We start from the raw sequence: 14,375 nt of genomic DNA, 5'->3' as shown, positions 1-14,375 counted from the left end.
GAAATAATCATGTAACTCAAGATAATTTACAGTTCATGGGGCTATAATGTATTTGTAAATGGCAAAAGAAAAATTCAAATATACAGAACATATATAGGTCCAAAATCTCTTATCTACAATTCCAAAATCCCATAAATGTCAAGTTTTTTGGTAAACTTCAACAAAGTCATTTTGAGGCAAGTCCTGGCCTACACCATAATGAGTCGCTTTAGTCTTTATTTACTCGTCTTAGTAACAATATTAATAATTTTGCAGCATATTATGTCTCAGTACACATTCCCCTGGAAGATATAATTCCTATATGATCTATGTAAACTACATTTCTATAACTTGAAAAATTCATAAGCTCATTTAACCTCACAGTTTCTAGATAAAATTGTGACCCTGTACTTATACAGCTCTAGAGGAGACAAAAATCACACTAATACATTACTAGAGTCAATGAAGAGGCATTAATCTTCTCTCCCGTGTTATAGATCAGCCCTCCATTACATCAACTAAAAGGACAGACTGTACTCCACAATTCCCCTCTTATGAGCAATATCCATCCTGCATGGTCTCTGCAGGTCATCACTCAGCCTAAAATATTGACTGCCAGTTTTCACCTATGAAAGTCACCTTTTTGGGTGGACATACTGGTTCATATCTGTAATCCCAGCACTTTGGGAAGATGAGGCAGGAGAATCACTTGAACCCAGGAGTTCGAGACCAGCCTGGGCAACATAGTGAGACTGCGCCTCTACAAAAAGTTTAAAAATTAGCCTGGCATGGTGCACACCTGTAGTCCTAACTACTCTGGAGGTTGGGACAGAAGGAGCACTTGAGCCCAGGGGTTTGAGGTTACAGTAAGCTATGATCGTACCAATGCACTCCAACCTGGGCAACAGAGTAAGACTCTCTTATAAAAAAACTTTTAAGTCACTGTTACTACTAAGATTCACATTTTTTTTTCCTTTTTCTTTTTAAGAGACAAGGTCTTGCTATGTTGCCCAGGCTGACCTCAAACTCCTAGGCTCAAGCAATTCTCCCATCTCAGACTCCCAAGTAGTTAGGACTACAGGTGTGCAACACCATGCCTGACTACCACATATGATCTTTTAACAGTAAACACTATAGTTCTCAGAACATCTGATTGTTCCAAGACATATTCTTTAGCAGATATGTAAGACCTAAGCTGCACTGCTGTGAAACCTACACTACCCTTTAATGCTCCTCACCTGAGGGGAAATCACAGCTGCTCTTCACATACATCATAAATAATAATCTATTCCATGCATATAGAGAACCTACTGAATGTCAGTCACTGGTGGAAACAAGAAGGAATAAGGCTCCTGCTGACATTCCTCTCTAGTGAGAGATATAAGATACACAAAACCACTGAGAAAAGTATCCGTGATAGATCCAGTACCACTGACAGATTCAATTCAATCAGTGACCAGTGATAGATCAGTGATAGACCCAACTGAAATATACCAGTGATAGAAATATCCAATCAGTAATAGATCCACTGAGAAAAACATCAGTGATAGATTCAAACAAGGATGTGATGGAAAACAACTACCAGATGATTTCAGATTTGAGGGTGACACAAGGCCTCAGAGAGGTGAAACTGAAGCCAAGAACTAGACCCCAGAAGACAAGTAAAGATCAGAGGGAAGAGCAGTGCAAAGACTCTGACACAGAAAGAAGTTTGTATTGGTCAAAGACAAGAGAAAAGCTCAATGTGGCTACAGTAAAATAGAGTAGGTGGAGAGCAGTACTGAATGAGATCAGACAGCCAAGGGTCAGCTCATGCATGGGTTTGTAAGACAAAACAAGAAGTTGGGAATTTCTTCCAAGTGAAGATGAATGCCCTAAGAGGGTTTTAGACATGGGAGTAACATGATCTGGCTCATATTGTCAAAAGTTCATCCTATTTGTCACATAGAGATGTAATATAGATAACATGAAACTGGTAATCCAATCATTTCACTAAAAAACGAAAACAAACAAAAAACACAACTTAATAGAATGCCAAGAAAAGACTGCATTTGCTGAAAGGTGTTTCTCATTTTATTTTCAAGCACTATCTTGAATGATTTCCCATGTGTATCAATGTCTTCAGTGTGCCAATTCTAATAGCTACCACGATCAGCAAATTTAAGAACTTCCTCTCTAGACCCTATATGTTAATATAATTTTTACTGTGCTGACAAATTTGACAATTAGAAAGTCAACGAATACTAAAGAAACTGGAGTTTGAACGGCTATTTAAATATTAAGACATCTTTCCAAACATATCAATACTTAATGAAAGCACAGTCCATGAAACAAGACTGAGGTTATCATCCTGAGAGTTAAAAAGCATCTCCAGCCTGTAAATTCTACCTTGAGTTCCCAAAGAAAGCATGTATGAGGCATATGCAAAAAATAAATATAACCAACAAAAGTGAGATACCAAGAAGAACAATATATCTACTCTTAGTCATGTTTCCACAAATTCAGGGTTGATGTTTTTAAAACAAAAAAAATAACTGGCTCTCTGAGAAATAACACTTGCTGAGCTTGTTCTCAAATTACAGAACAAATTATTTCTGGACTTAATACCGTATTCTTTCAAGCACCAAAATTTATTTTGTGGATAATTTTCCTCTGCAGAAGCATTCTGAAGAAGTTATCTAGTTAATGCAAAATTTTTATCCCATGATAAACTGCTAATAGTAAATTATATCCTCAAAATATGACATGTTCTTACTTGAAGATGTCTTTAAATTACTGAAATTCTAAGTTCTGTGAAGACTCATGCTGTATTCTCTTCCATTTAAAATTCTGCAAAATAGGTCACCTAAAGATTACCTTTATTTTTAAACCACTTATTATTATACATAGTTCTAAAAATATTGGTCAAAAACCTTGAGTTCTTGGCATTTCACCTTTGACTACTTTCACTGTAGTAAGATTTAAAGGAAATGACTGAAATTGGTGCTGTGAAATACGACTAGGAGGATATTCTGAAAAGTTTAATCTACCATTCAGACCACAGAACAGATGTCAAAGGGAAAGCTCTTCTGGATCTATTCATGGATTTCAACAAAATAACTGTAACAGGACTCCATTCTCAAAGCAAAACTGAAAATTAAAGAAACCACTAATTTGTACAATTCCTCTGGGAAGTCATAAATTTTACTCTGAAGCAATGAATGTAAAGTTTTACATACAGCAAGCTTATTAAATCCTACTAGGCTCAAACATAAACATTCCACCACCATGAAGAACATCCATAGCAAGTTAAATAATTATATAAAATATATTCAGGGCAATTGCTGCGACACTCTCTTTATATATCACAGGCATTCAGAAGAACTGGAACATGCATCCTCATCACCCATGTGTGGACAAACATCCACAAAGAACCACAGTTAAGATTAAAGCTGGTTGTTATTTGGAGGCACCAACGGGAGGCTTCTGGAAATTTTAATTGTGGTTTCTTAAAATAAATTTTAAGTAGCACATGATGCAGAGATCTGACAGAGACTCGACTCCTGCTAACCCAAGGCCACATGCAAGTCAAGAAACTCACCTGTGTTATACTCCTTCAACTGCAAGTTCTTTACAGGCATGCCATCAGGAGTCCGAAAAGCATTAAGAATCTGCAAAAATATGGCATTTACACTAATGACACAAATCATAATCAAACACTGAATATTAGATTTTCCCTAATGGTTTTTATCATACATAATTTAAAGCCATGATACTTTGTAAAAGCAAAGTTAAATTATGAACACTCAAGACATTCATATATTGAATGAGTAGAACATAACTATTCAAAAATTGGCGGGATACAGTGGCTCAAGCCTATAATCTCAGCACTTTGAGAGGCCAAGGTGGGAGGATCGCTTAAAGCTACACGTTTGAGACAAGCCTGGGCAACATAGCGATACTCTATCTCTACAAAAAAAAAATTTCTTAATTAGCCAGGAGACTACATGGTGGCTCACATGGTAGCCACATGGTGGCTCACACATGTAATCCCAGCACTTTGGGAATCTAAGGCGGGTGGATAACCTGAGGTCAGGAGTTTGAGACCAGCCTGGCTAACATGGTGAAACCCCATTTCTACTAAAAACACAAAAATTAGCCGGGTGTGGTGGCACACGCCTGTAATCCCAGCTACTTGGAAAGCTGAGGCAGGAGAATCACTTGAACCTGGAAGGCTGAGGCTGCAGTGAGCCGAGATCATGACACTGCACTCCAGCCAGGGCAACAGAGCAAGACTCTATCTTAAAAAAATAAAAAAGTGGCCAGGTGCAGTGGTTCATGCCTGTAATCCTGGCACTTTGGGAGGCTGAGGTGGGCAGATCACGAGGTCAGGAGATTGAGACCATCCTGGCTAACATGGTGAAACCCCGTCTCTACTAAAAAATACAAAAAATTAGCTGGGCATGGTGGCGGGCGCCTGCAGTCCCAGCTACTTGGGAGGCTGAAGCAGGAGAATGGCGTGAACCCAGGAGGAGGAGCTTGCAGTGAGCCGAGATCGCGCCATTGCACTCCAGCCTGGGCGACAGAGCGAGATGCCATCTCTAAATAAATAAATAAATAAAATACAAAAGTAAAAATAAAAAAAAAAAATTAGCCAGGAGTAGTGGCTCACACCTATAATCCCAGCTACTCGGGAGGATAGTTTGAGCCCAGGAGTTTGAGGCTGTAGTGAGCCTTGATTGGGTCAAGTTTGAGGCTGTAGTGATTGTGCCAATGCACTACAGCATGGGCAACAAAGTGAGACGCTGCCTCAAAAAAATTAAAAATGGGCAGGGCGCGGTGGCTCATACCTGTAATCCCAGCACTTTGGGAGGCAGAGACAGGGAAATAACCTGAGGTCAGGAGTTCGAGAACAGCCTGACCAATATGGTGAAACTCCCGTCTCTACTAAAAGTACAAAAATTAGCTGGGCGTGGTGGTGTATGCCTGTAGTCCCATCTACTCAGGAGGCTGCGGCAGGAGAATGGCTTGAACTGGGGAGGGGGAAGTTGCAGTGCGCCAAGGTCGCATCACGCACTCCAGCCTGGGTGACAGAGCAAGACTCTGTCTCTGAGCTATAGGCTGAGCTACCATGCCTGGCCTGCACTTTAGTTTTCTTCAGAGTATTTATTCTCTGACTAAAAGTGTATAATCCTTTTGCTTGCTTTTTCATTATCCATGGAGGCAGTGACTTTATAATATACACTGCTGTGTCACTCTGTATCTAGAACAATGATATACAATAATGCTTATTATTTAGAGTGAATATATTAAATATGTGGTAATTAAATGAACTAATGCTTGTAAGTATCACACAATGCCTGGCACAGAGTGAGCACTGCTATAGTTCAGCATAGTTCAGACTTAATTTAGTCAGCCAATCTTTTGATATCGGGCAGTTTCTAGTTTTTACTATTGTAAATAAACTGCATCCTTATGTACATACTCCAGAAATAATATGTTCTAAAGGATGTGATCAGGTCTAAAGAGAGCAATCATTTGTCATAATCTTTTTTAACCTCACCTCGGTGAGTGCATGTATAAATGGTGAAATCTGAATAAACTTTATGAATTATACCAGGGTCAATGTCCTGGTTTAGATACTACATCACAGTTGTGCAAAATATTAACACTTAGGGAGGATGGGAGAAAAATACACAAGACTGCTCTGTGCATTTCTTTGCACCTTCTTGTGAATCTATAATTTTTCAAATTAAAAGGTTTTTTAATTTTTAATTGACACAGAGAAACAGGAGAGAAGACATGCCTTACCTCTTCTTTTGTGGCGTTTTCAGGCACCCCACTTAATCTAATAAGTCTGCTGGGTTTCTCCTCACTTGGGCCAGTCCTATAATCTTGATCCTTAAATTGAAAATGAAAAATTATTTCACAAATAAATATACTTTACTGTACAAAATACAAATCAACATGAAATTTAGCTACTCAGGATCAAAAACGATAATGACATATCATGTGAAGACATAAAAAATTACAGGCCGGGCACGGTGGCTCAAGTCTGTAATCCCAGCACTTTGGGAGGCCGAGACGGGCGGATCACGAGGTCAGGAGACCGAGACCATCCTGGCTAACACGGTGAAACCCCGTCTCTACTAAAAAATACAAAAATCTAGCCGGGCGAGGTGGCGGGCGCCTGTAGTCCCAGCTACTCGGGAGGCTGAGGCAGGAGAATGGCGTAAACCCGGGAGGCGGAGCTTGCAGTGAGCTGAGATCCGGCCACTGCACTCCCGCCCGGGCGACAGAGTGAGACTCCGTCTCAAAAAAAAAAAAAAAAAAAAAAATTACAATTTTCTCTATTGTTCTGAGTGCCAGAATGTGACTTCAAATCACAAGAATGTAAATGTGCTAAGACCAAGGCTCACTGAAAGAGTCTTGAAAGTAAAGCAAAAAATTACGAGAGACAAGACTGAATAAGACTTTAATAACCAGAAAGACAAACTAACATATTCTCACAACTGTAATTTTCTCAGCCTGGGCAACATGGTGAAACCCTGTCTCTACTAAAAATACAAAAATTAGCCAACTGTGCTGTGCGTGCCTGTGGTCCCAGCTACTCAGGAGGCTGAGGCAGAAGAATCACTTGAACCTGGGAGGCAGGGGTTTCAGTGACCTAAGATCATGCCACTGCACTCCAGCCTGGGTGACAGAGCGAGACCCCCATCTCAAAAAAAAAAAAAAAACAAGAAAATTTTCCCTGGTCTGAGAGCTGGAGAATGGGGTGTAAACTAGCAGTACTTCATACCTCTGGTGAGAGAAGATGACTAGATAATTTTTTTTTTTTCTTTTGAGACAGAGTCTTGCTCTGTCACCCAGGTTGGAGTGTAGTGGCACCATCTCAGCTCAGTGCAGCCTCTGCCCCCAAGTTCAAGCAATTCTCCTGCCTCGGCCTCCCAAGTAGTTGGGATTACAGATGCCTGCCTCTACGCCTGGCTAATTTTGGTTTTTGGTTTTTTTTCAGATGGAGTTTCGCTCTTGCTGCTCAGGCTGGAGTGTAATAGTGCCACCTCCGCCTCCCCACAAACACTGCCTCCCAGGTGTTCAAGGGATTCTCCTGCCTCAGTCTCCAGAGTAGCTGGGATTACAGGCATGCGCCACCACGCCCAGCTAATTTTGTATTTTTAGTAGAGACAGGGCTTCTCCACGTTGGTCAGGCTGGTCTCGAACTCACAACCTCAAACGATCTGCCTGCCCTGGCTTCCCAAAGTGTTGGGATTACAGGCATGAGCCACTGGGCCTGGCCTAATTTTGCTATTTTTAGTAGAGATGGGGTTTCACCGTGTTGACCAGGCTATTTGAAATCCTGATCTCAAATGATCTGCCCACCTTTGCCTCCCAAAGTGTTGGGATTACAGGCTGAATAAGACTTTAATAACCAGGCATGAGCCACTCTGTGCCTGGCCTTATTTTTCTTTTCCCCGGTCACATTCTCTCCTGAAGTTGCACCACACTGGTCTCAAAGCTCCTGGCCTCAAGTGATTCTCCCACCTAAGCCTCCTAAAGTGCTGAAATTACAAGCATAGGCCACTGTACCAGGCCAAATCTACTTTAAAAGAGAATACCTTCATTGTAAAATTACAAATATAACCCTCCTTGCTTAAATCATGTATCAAGAAGTTTTAACATTTAAGTTAATTACATTAGCTGCAAGAGGGTAGTTGCAACATTAATATCAGCTCCTCACATTAATATTAGCTCCTCAGGACTAGGGAGACTCCTAAGTATTGTCTCAATGAATTTAAATAAGAAAATGATCCCTAAACGATCACAGGTCTAACTAAGCAAGAGTTGCAAGAGTCAACTCCCAAAGAGATATACTTTCAAACTAAATTATCCCAAAGCATGTAAATCAGCACCATAAAACAAAATAATGAATAAACACACATCAAAAGGGTAGGGGCAGTGGCTCACTGCTGTAATCCCAGCACTTTGGGAAGCTAAGGTGGGGGGACTGCTTGAACCCAGGAATTTGAAACCAGCCTGGATAATACGTTGCAATCTTGTGTCTACAAAAAAATACAAAATTGCTGGCCAGGCATGGTGGTGCATGCCTGTAATCCCAGCTCTCTGGGAGTCTGAGAAGGGGGGATCATTTGAGATCAGGTGTTCCAGCCCAGTCTAGGTAACATACCTAAACCTCATCTCTACAAAAAAATACAAAAATTAGTCAGACGTGGTGGTGCACAACTACAGTCCCAGCTATTCAGGAGGCTGAGGCAGGAAGACTGCTTGAACTCAGGAGGCGGAGGTAGATGTGAGCCAAGATCGCGCCACTGCACTCCAGCCTAGGCAACAGGGCGAGACTCTATCTCAAAAAAGAAAAAAAAAAAAATTAACTAGGCATGGTGACATATACCTGTAGTCCCAGCTTCCTGGAAGGCTGAGGCAGGGGAACCCCTTGAACCTGGGAGGTAGAGGTTGCAGTGAGCCGAGATCGCAACACCGCACTCCAGACTGAGCGAGAGTGAGACTCATTCTCCAAGGAAAAAAAATAAACTAGCCAGGCATGGAGGCTGGCGCACACCTGTAGTTCCAGCTACTCAGGAGGCTGAGGTGGGAGGATTGCTTGAGCCTGAGAGGTCAAGGCTGCCAGGAGCCATGATTACACCACAGCACTTCAGCCTGAGTGACAAAGCAAGACCCTGTCAAATATATATATATATATATATTTCCTTCATATATACACACACACATATATAAATGGAAAGTGAAGCAGAAAGAAAAGAATAAAGAAAATACATATATATGATCTAAGCTAAAGGCCTTTTCTTTAGAGATTTACATTCCTACATTCCACTCCCGAATACAAATTTTGCTTTCTAATGGTTGTGCAAGGATAAAAATAAAATGAAAAAAATAAATAAATAAATTGGTCGGGCACGGTGGCTCATGCCTGTAATTCCAGCACTTTGGGAGGTCGAGGTGGGCAGATCACGAGATCAGGGGTTCGAGACCAGCCTGGCCAACATGGTGAAATCCCATCTGCACCAAAAATACAAAAATTAACCAGGCGTGGTGGCACGTGCCTGTAGTCCCAGCTACTCAGGAGGTTGCGGCAGGAAAATTGCTTGAACCTGGGAGGTGGAGGTTGCAGTGAGCCGAGATTATGTCACTGAACTCCAGCCTGGGTGACAGAGCAAGACTCTGTCTCAAAAATATATAAATAAATACATACATAAATCAATTTCGCCCTTCACAAAAGTCTTATTTTATTTTATTTATTTATTTATTTTTTGAGACGGAGTCTTGCTCTGTCGCCCAGGCTGGAGTGCAGTGGCCGGATCTCAGCTCACTGCAAGCTCCGCCTCCCGGGTTCACACCATTCTCCTGCCTCAGCTTCCCGAGTAACTGGGACCACAGGTGCCCGCCACCTCGCCCGGCTAATTTTTTGTATTTTTAGTAGAGACGGGGTTTCACCACGTTAGCCAGGATGGTCTCGGTCTCCTGACCTCGTGATCCGCCCGTCTCGGCCTCCCAAAGTGCTGGGATTACAGGCTTGAGCCACTGCGCCCGGCCAAAAGTCTTATTTAAAAAAAAAAAAAAAAAAGCAGGCCAGGTGCAGTGGTTCACGCCTATAATCCCAGCACTTTGGGAGGCCGAGGTAGGCGGATCAGAAGGTCAGGAGATCGAGACCATCCTGGCTAACACAGTGAAACCCTGTCTCTACTAAAAATACAAAAAGAAAATTAGCCAGGCCTGGTGGCAGTCACCTGTAGTCCCAGCTACTCAGGAGGCTGAGGCAGGAGAATGGTATGAACCCGGGAGGCGGAGCTTGCAGTGAGCCTAGATCACGCCATTGCACTCCAACCTGGGCAAAAGAGTGAGACTCCGTTTTTTTTTTTTAAAAAAAAAAAGCGGTCCACCCAATCAACATACCTGAAGGTCCCGTTGGGCATCTCGGGCAGTTTTGCCCTCTGGAAAAGACTTGCTCTGGCCATAGCCAAACATCTGGCTTCCTGGCAGCCTATGATCCACATCACGGTACTCCATGCTTCTGTAATCAGTGTCTTGCCGCCCAAGAAAGTCCAGACCGCCTTCTTCTTTAAACAGACCAGCATCTGAACTCTGCTGTTCACCTCCAGAAAGCTGTGACTTATCTTGGTCTTGAACTGGACTCTGGCTGTTCCGAAAGTCTGCTGAAGACTCATGTTCAAAGGCTACACCTTGTGTTTCTCCTTCTCTTGTTTCTGAATGCTCAAATTCTCCCTTCTGAATGCCGAAAGCAGGCCTTTCTATCGTATGGTCATGTGTGGATTCTTCTCTCCTGTTCACATTCATACCAGAATGTTCTCTATCTTGTGTAGAGGGCTGAATGTAATCCAAAATATTTGGATCCACAGGGGGCATCTCCCTATCTTTAAATTCCATACAAGTTCCCATCTCTCTGCCCCTAAAATCCTGATCAGTCCTAGACCGGTGTCTACCTCTGAAATCTGAATGTGGTGTATCCCTGTCCCTAAAGTCTAGATCAGCAGTACCTGAACCTCGGCCTCTAAAGTCTACTTGTGTTCCGTCTTTATCTCTGAAGTCCAAATCAGATACATCTCTATTCCTAAAATCAGAACGGGACTGTTCCCTGGCCCTAAAATCCAAATCTGATAAATCCCTTCCCCTAAAATCTGCATGGGATCCATCTCGGCCTCTAAAATCTAAATCATAAGTGCCCCGGCCCCTGAAGTCAGATGGAGGGGCATCCCTACCTCTGAAGTCAACAGCGTGAGCATCCCTGTCTCTGTAGTTCATATGAGGTGCCTCCCTACCTCTATAATCCATAGAAGTACCATCTCCACCCCTATAGTCCATAGGTGGTCCTTCTCTATCCCGAAAATCCCCAGAATGTATGTCCCTACCCCTGAAGTCCAACTGTGATGAATCTCTGCTCTGGAAATCAGAAGACGAAAAATCTCCCCCCCTGAAATCATGTCCAGGTCCCTCCCCTCCTCGATAGTCACCATGCGGTCCGTCTCTAGCTCCATAGCTGAAAGAATGCTCCTCTACATTTGCAAAAGGAGGCCCCGAATGCCCCTGGAAATCAAAGGGAAGTGAATCTCTGCCAGGAAAGTTGCCAGAGTGTCTCTCTTGAGCATGACTCTTAAGGGGAGGAGGAGGATAATCCCTGTTCCACCCGGGAGCAAACCTTTCTTCTTGGCTCCCACTGTAGAAACAAAGACAGTGTTATTCATATTGTCCAGAGAGTTTGAAATCTACACACCAGCATATTCTTCTCTAATCACAGCACATTCTTCTGTAAACATTTTTTTTTTTTTTTGGCAGAGTTCTGTAACAAGGTCCTAGATCTGCAGAAAACAGCAAAGTTTTGCTATTTTAAGACGAAGTGGCGGAGTAAACTTTTATGCTCCCATTTCAGAACACGAGGAAAGTCAACACAAGGTTTTCAACATGACTGCTGCAGAAAAAGCTTTCACCCAGTCCTGCAACAGGGAAAATCCGCAATACTAAATAAGCTAACAATGGTGACATGCTACAAAAATTTCCATTTCCTACAGCCAGGGAACTTAAGAATTCCAAGGTCAACATGATGATTCCTATGTATCAGAAAAATCGATGCACTGTAAATTTCTTACAGTAAGTTTCAGGAGGTATCTTTCTCACTGCTGCATCCAGTGGTAACATTCCAAAATATTTTATTGCAGATACAGCATGGACACCACCCAATCAAAATGGATGCAGGCCCAAAAGGAACACTGGTTGTAAATCACCAGTAGGAACAAGCATACCAGTGTTCACTAGCTGAGCATCAGCCCTGGCTGCATCTAAATCCCAGTTCTGCAGTGGCTCCACCAAGAAACACTCTAACCTGGGTCCTATTGTAACTACCCAAGGGTATCATAGAAGGTAGTATGAATCATGCCACAAAGCATATGCAAGTCATTTAAGCCACACAACAGCACCCAGGGGCTTAATGCTGAGAGGGACCTAGAGAGAGCATTAGGCCTTGAAGCATGATCCCCATGACCCAAATGAAGAAGCTGATATTCCATATTTCAATGTCTCATGCTACTTTTTCATGGCAATAAAATGCATTTTAAAAATAGACATAAGTATTAAATTTACATTCTCAATTTACAGAACTCAAGAAATAAACAAGATGTGACCTAATCTTTCATCCTACCCAATTTCTTTCCTTTTCCTAAATTCCAGGATATTTTACATGTTTTGGCTTCAGTCCAAGATTCCCTAAACTAGTTTAAGTAGGCAATTAGGCACCTGGGATCGTAGGTAGGGAGACATGAAAAAGGAAAACATGAAAAGACCTGAAGGGTCATCTGTTATTCAGCAGTAAAACAAAAGCATTAAGATATTAATACCAGCTCAATTCTTGCCTCCCAGAACATACAGGGTCTATCATAAGGCCCTTCTGAGCTCAGACTGCACTACCATAGTAAAATTCAAAGGACAACTGAGTCTGGGTCACTCAGCTCAAGAGAAATAATTGTAATGCCAAACCCTTTCTTTTTCTTTTCTTTTCTTCTTTTTGATACAGAGTCTTGCTCTGTTGCCCAGGCTGGAGTGCAATGGCGCGATCTCGGTTCACTGCAACTTCCGCCTCCTGGGTTTAAGCAATTCTCGTGCCTCAGCCTCCCGAGTAGCTGGGATTACAGGCACATGCCACCGTGCCCAACTAATTTTTATATTTTTAGTAGAGATGGGGTTTTACCATGTTGCCCAGGCTGGTCTTGAACTCCTGACCTCAGGAGAGCCACCCATCTCAGTCTCCCCAAAGGTTATGGTTACAGGCATGAGCCACCATGCCCAGTCAACCCTTTCTTAAAGTAATAGGAATTTAATAACATTAACCTAAACGCTAGAATGCTGTACATTTAATGGATTTTCAGAACATGATGACTTCCACTGACTCTCATTAACAGTAGTTATGTCTATGTTGTTCATGATAAGAGGAGCAAGTTGGCCGGGCACAGTGGCTCACGCCTATAATCCCAGCACTTTGGGAGGCCGAGGTGGGCAGATCACAAGGTCAGGAGATCGAGACCATCCTGGCTAAAACAGTGAAACCCCATCTCTACTAAAAATATTAAAAAATTGGCCAGGCATGGTGGCGGGTGCCTGTAGTCCCAGCTACTCAGGAGGTTGAGGCAGGAGAATGGCGTGAACCCGGGAGGCAGAGCTTGCAATGAGCCAAGATCGCGTCACTGTACTCCAGCCCGGGTGACGAGCGAGATTCCGTCTCAAAAAAAAAAAAAAGGAGCAAGTTTAGATGTTCTTCTTAAGCAATACAATTTAACACTAAAATTAAGATGTTACCACTAAATACAGTGTCTCCCATGTTTAAAATCAATTCAACTCTCTTGCAGGAAGATTTAAGCTTCATCAGACACTCACAGGATGAGGACTGAGGTATGAAATTCACATGTTTTCTGACAAGAACACATCCAACATGGCCTAAGGATTATCTCTCACCCTTCTAAATTAAGATCAAATAGATTTAGAGTAACTTACTGTAGCAGGGTTCTTAGATCTGTATTTTATACAGACTAATCAAGAAATCGTTCTACTAATATAAAATATCAGTAGTTATGAAAACTATTTTTAACCAAATAAAAACAAATTTTAAAAGAAAAGTTCAAAGGAAATGTAACAAAATCATTTTCCTGTATCTTTTTTGGTTCAAATTAGTTCCCCAAAAACTATGTTTCCCTCCTGGTCAAAGATCTTAAAAAGCAGCATATAATGACTTACATTTAAACTAAAATTAAGGTGGGAAGATATAATTTTAAATAAGTTTAAACAAGTCAAAGACAAATGTTCTAAATTTGAAAAAAGTTAGACAACAGAGCTAAATTTACCTAACATTTCTGAATGCTTACCTAAATCATGTTAATTCTATAAGAAATATCCTTACTTACAAAATAGTTACCCATAAATGTAAGTAATAAGAGGAGAGATTACAACCTAAATATTTTTAAATGTTAATGTACAACCCCATTGATCTAGACGAGAGGTCAGGAAACTTTTTCCATGAAGAGCCAGTTCGTAAATATATTGGATTTTGTGGGTTATACAATCTCTGTTACAACTATTCAATTCTGCCGTTATAGCTTGAAAGCAGCCATACACAATCTGCTAACAAATAAGAGTGGCTGTTTTCCAATAAAACTTTATTTGCAAAAACAGGTTATCAGCTGTAGTTTGCTGACAACTGATCTAATCCTTTGTATTTTTAAAAGAAAAAAAATACCCAACATCACACAGTTGTTTTAATTTAAAGACCACTGAAGAGAAAATAAGGATCTCTGTCATTCAGCATTTATGAAATACTAGTTTTACTAAACATTATATGGATTTTCTAAACTCAGTTCTCTATCTAAATTTTTCATTGGAAC

General features: G+C 41.5%; 1 protein-coding gene across 1 annotated transcript; it reads right to left on the bottom strand.

The window, feature by feature from the left end:
• Window positions 1-2,898: 2,898 nt before the first annotated feature.
• Window positions 2,899-11,175, bottom strand: LOC113222754 (RNA-binding protein 6; the record flags this gene model as incomplete). Its single annotated transcript, XM_026452377.1, has 3 exons — window positions 2,899-3,629; window positions 5,770-5,859; window positions 9,889-11,175. Coding segments are annotated over 3 exons (1,482 nt in total), but the record flags the coding sequence as incomplete, so codon positions are not given.
• Between the last annotated feature and the right edge of the window lie 3,200 nt (window positions 11,176-14,375).

This window comes from Piliocolobus tephrosceles, unplaced genomic scaffold (assembly GCF_002776525.5).
Source record: "Piliocolobus tephrosceles isolate RC106 unplaced genomic scaffold, ASM277652v3 unscaffolded_34284, whole genome shotgun sequence".
Taxonomy (NCBI): domain Eukaryota; kingdom Metazoa; phylum Chordata; class Mammalia; order Primates; family Cercopithecidae; genus Piliocolobus; species Piliocolobus tephrosceles.
Note: the sequence above shows the minus strand (reverse complement) of the source record. Positions and strands in the feature narration are given on the sequence as shown.